This window comes from Capsicum annuum, chromosome 3 (assembly GCF_002878395.1).
Source record: "Capsicum annuum cultivar UCD-10X-F1 chromosome 3, UCD10Xv1.1, whole genome shotgun sequence".
In the NCBI taxonomy this organism is placed as follows: Eukaryota; Viridiplantae; Streptophyta; class Magnoliopsida; order Solanales; family Solanaceae; genus Capsicum; species Capsicum annuum.
The window spans coordinates 228,685,694-228,689,735 of NC_061113.1; the positions used below are offsets into that span (position 1 = coordinate 228,685,694).

General features: G+C 39.1%; 1 protein-coding gene across 3 annotated transcripts in view; it reads right to left on the reverse strand.

Annotated features, from left to right (window-relative positions):
- The window catches only part of LOC107855963 (glutamate synthase 1 [NADH], chloroplastic), a 12,334-nt gene extending 8,728 nt beyond the window's left edge, over positions 1-3,606 (reverse strand). Inside the window, exons 1-7 of one of the 3 annotated variants that reach the window (XM_047409423.1) lie at positions 2,785-3,606; positions 2,556-2,675; positions 1,872-1,985; positions 1,615-1,767; positions 1,421-1,521; positions 1,244-1,340; positions 641-750 (exon numbers count right to left, since the gene is read on the reverse strand). In XM_047409423.1, coding sequence (XP_047265379.1) covers positions 641-750; positions 1,244-1,340; positions 1,421-1,521; positions 1,615-1,767; positions 1,872-1,985; positions 2,556-2,675; positions 2,785-3,174 — 1,085 coding nt within the window. In that variant the 5' untranslated portion in view covers positions 3,175-3,606. Of the gene's footprint in view, positions 1-640; positions 751-1,039; positions 1,182-1,243; positions 1,341-1,420; positions 1,522-1,614; positions 1,768-1,871; positions 1,986-2,555; positions 2,676-2,784 lie in introns of those variants that run through there. The other 2 variants (XM_047409425.1, XM_047409424.1) reach the window with 2 other exon arrangements.
- Between the last annotated feature and the right edge of the window lie 436 nt (positions 3,607-4,042).

Below are 4,042 nucleotides of genomic sequence, written 5' to 3' on the forward strand. Positions count from 1 at the left end.
CACTTGCAGTTCGTTAGTTTATAGTACTGCTTTGTGGGTGCCGTATTTTCTGTTATTTCAACTTGTCACAAGTTTATTACGATTGTATCTACTATCCTTTTGTCTCGAGCCGGGGGTCTATCAGAAACAGCCCCCTACTTCTTCAGAGGTGGTATGGACTGCGTACATTTTAGTATGTTGTTGTTGTTGTTCTCCTTCTTCTTCCTCATCCTTCAGCCTCTAGCCTCTGGGAAGGCATGTAGCGAATTTACATCTATATGTTACTCCAGCACACAAAGGTTGCAACAGAAGATTTTTGATGCAAAAGGAAGGTATCAATCGTGTGCATCCCTTAGTGCCACTCGTGTAACGTGGAAAACAAATTTCTGATCAGCAGCAACTACTATCAACTCCTTAATCTCACTATTCGTATTATACAATTTGTCAATAAAATTCCTTCACACAATTTTCTGATGGAAACTAAATTGTCAACTCCTTATCCTCGCAATTCGTACTATAGAATGTGTCTATGAAGTTCCTTCTCAATTTTCACATTGAAACCAAATTATCTAAACTACCGCTGCATTTCAGAAGATCAAACTTAAATTACAATAAGCTCTGGATGTACTATATTATAGAATGTAATTCTGCAAGAACCTACCAGTTCACATTGCCTCTAAGTGTGTTAATTTCACCATTATGACCCAAGACACGCATAGGTTGAGCACGATCCCAACTGGGGAAGGTATTTGTAGAGAACCTAGAATGCACCTACACCAGAAACACCAAAATAAATTATATTTGGTCAAACCGATTTTCTTTTAGAAAAACAAAAACAGAGGTTCAGAGACGCATCGTCCGAACACAGCGATAATTGAGCTCAGGCACTTTGAAGATTGTGGCAGTGACAGGACACATCACCTGGAACCCTATTCTAACCTTGATCACATAAAATTCCTCCACATGATCTAAGTGGAGGTTTTATTGTTAAGAACAGATGGCAGAGAGCAGGGCACCAAGTTTGTGTAAACATTATTTACTTCATAATGAGTTTCCTTACCAACTCACCAAAGAGTCCAAACGGGCATCCAAATTCAAATTGTGTCAAGGGAGTGGAAGAACTTAAGAGATCATTCATACTTCAATGCCTCAGAAGTCATTCCTCAACCTTGCATCTCTTCAGTTTACTGGTTGATCCAATGCTGTTCGTTGTTGAAGTATGGAGTCAGTGTACAAATTAAAAGAGAATGGATTAAATATTTACCAGGGCCATGTAGCTCGTAAACCTTTCATTGCCCAAGTCTGCAAAGTAGTATTCCTTCAACTGATTAGGCTTCAACTGACCTTTGTAAACAACAGTCCTGCGTTAAGCATATAAAATTTCAAAATTAGTCACAGCACTGCAGCAAAGGGTGATGTATTCTGAGCCTCTGGAACAAACCTCGAAGAAAGAGAGCATATATAGAAATCTTTCACGCCGCCATGTTGGAGGTTTAAAGCAGCTCGGATAGCTACCATTGCGACCCTCCTCAAAATATACATCTGTAGGGGGAATGGATTCAGAACGGATGGTTGATGGTAGTTGATAGAATAATCTGTAGTAATAACAAATATACTAAAGTAACAGCCAACTACCTGGCGCTCAACATCGACCTTTGACCGGGGAGTTGGTGTCAGAAATACTTGCTCGATGATAGGCTCCGTCTGCAATGCAGACTTGCCCAATCCTGAATTATCTGTAGGGACTGGACGCCATCCAAGAACTGTATGGCCAAGTGACTCAGCCACCTGCAGAAGAACAGGAAATCAAAGAAGATCAGAACACACAACAACATAATTGACCTGAATAAATCTGTCCTTCAGTAAAGCATCAGATGGAGAAGGAGTTTCACCTTAGTAAATACAATTTTGCTTTGCTCCCTTCTGCTGTCAGAGGTAGGCAGGAAGAACATGCCAACTGCATATTGTCCAGGTGGTGGTAGCTCAAATCCTGCCTCACTAGTTACCTGATGAAAGTACAGAAGATATACACAGCATCAAAATGTTAGTTCAGATTTCAAATCTCACAATTAGTATTTCGACTTCCTAAGGAGAAATAGCCACAAATACTCCCAATACAAAATTCCGCATTAATAGTCCATTTCTTGTTTTCAAATAAAAATATACACATCAGCAACACCATCAAAAAGAACACATGGATGAAAAGAATATCATCCTTACTATTTTTGCAGTATTCATTTTAAATTATACATCATTTTAAAATAAAACCTCCATATTAGCGCAATATTTATTATCAATTCATACTTAGAATGGCACCATTTCCTTCTCATCAACTAGCAGACATTTCCTTCTCACAGACACCCAAAACCACAGACTTAATGATTAGCAGACTACCATGCCAACTCACCAAACACGATAAAAACTACAAACCCAAAGCAGCCATCAAAGTCATCAAATTTTCAAGTCATGACAAGTTTCAAGAAAATCAACTGAGGAAACGATTCACTAGCATTAAAAAAAAAAAAAAATCTTCAACAGAATCAACACTCTAATTCTGAGCAGCTAAATTAACTCACCTCCTTGAAGAAGTCATGAGGCAAGGCCACAAGAATACCAGCTCCATCTCCGGTATTAGTCTCACAACCACACGCGCCTCTATGAGACATCCTCACCAACATTTCAACAGCATCAGTAACCTATCATCACCACCCAAAAACCAAAAAAAAAAAAAAAAAAAAAAACACAGCTATATAAACACAAACATCAAAAAAAAAAAAAAAACTGATAAAAAGTTGTCCCATTTACCGTTTTGCGGCTGCTTTCACCGGAAAGTTCAGCAACAAAGCCAACACCACAAGAGTCCTTATCAAACGAGGGATCATATAACCCGAGAGACTTCTCCGGCACCTGAGACAATGCAGAACGAACAACGACCCTCAGCTTCGGAGCCCGACCCGGCCCATCTGATTGCCAAAGGTGTAACCTTTCCGAGCCCAAAGCCCGAAGTTTAGCTCTATAAAACTTGTTCTCCAAACCGCTATCCCTCTTAACTACCGAGCTTCTACATGCCCGTGTCCTCCCCAAACCAACAACACCAACTCGACCTAAAGGCATAGCATTCAATTGATGACCCACCAGTCCCTTGACCAACCCATTGTTCTTACTCTGAAGTGCAGAACTCGAAGCAATCGACATATTCAAAACACCAAATTCAATTCGTTACGGTCTTTCAGATAGATTTTTTTTTATATATAGAAAAAAAAAAGTTGAAATCTTTATGAATAAACAAAGGAACCAAGATTCTTAAAATCTCAGATCCGTTGTACAAAATGATCAAATCGGTGGATTTTCAGCAGATCACGTGAAAGATAAAAGGGGTTCAAGGGGCGGTGGACATATAGAGGCAAAAGGGGTTGTCCGTTTGTCCTTATCCAAGCGAACTTTACAAGATTTGAGTCCAACAAAAACAACAAAATGGTTGCTTTTTTCCACAAAAGGGGAAGAAGGGGTGGTTGTTTATCACCAAAAATATGGTGATGAAAATGAAGAAAAAAGGAGAGTCCACAGCGTCAGACAGAGAGGGGCAGGTGGCGGAGCTGTGCAGACTTTCTTCTGTATTTCGGAAGGGGCGAGGTGGCTTATGTTATGGTTTTATAGATGAGATAATGAGTAGAAGTTGGTGGGGGTGTGGAGACTGGGGGTGGGTATAAGTGGGTCCTTCCTTAATGTGTTTTTACGAAGAAAAACGTTTTTTTTTTTAAATCATTCAGTGTCCGGTATTCACTTTTTAAAAATTTAATTATATTTGAATTCGATTCGCATCAAATCCCATTTGGAAGGAAAACTCCCAACAGATTATTTGTGCATACTCAGAATCAAGTCCTCAAACTCTCGGTAAGTTTGGGCCAGCAACTTTTCACTGTACCACCACTACTGTTGGTAAGAAAAACGTTTAACTATAAACCAAATCTATAACTGGTAAAATCATTTTGCTCCTTAAATACGGATTAAATGGATGATATATTATCTTCCTTCTAAAATAATTAAATTATTGAAGTATATC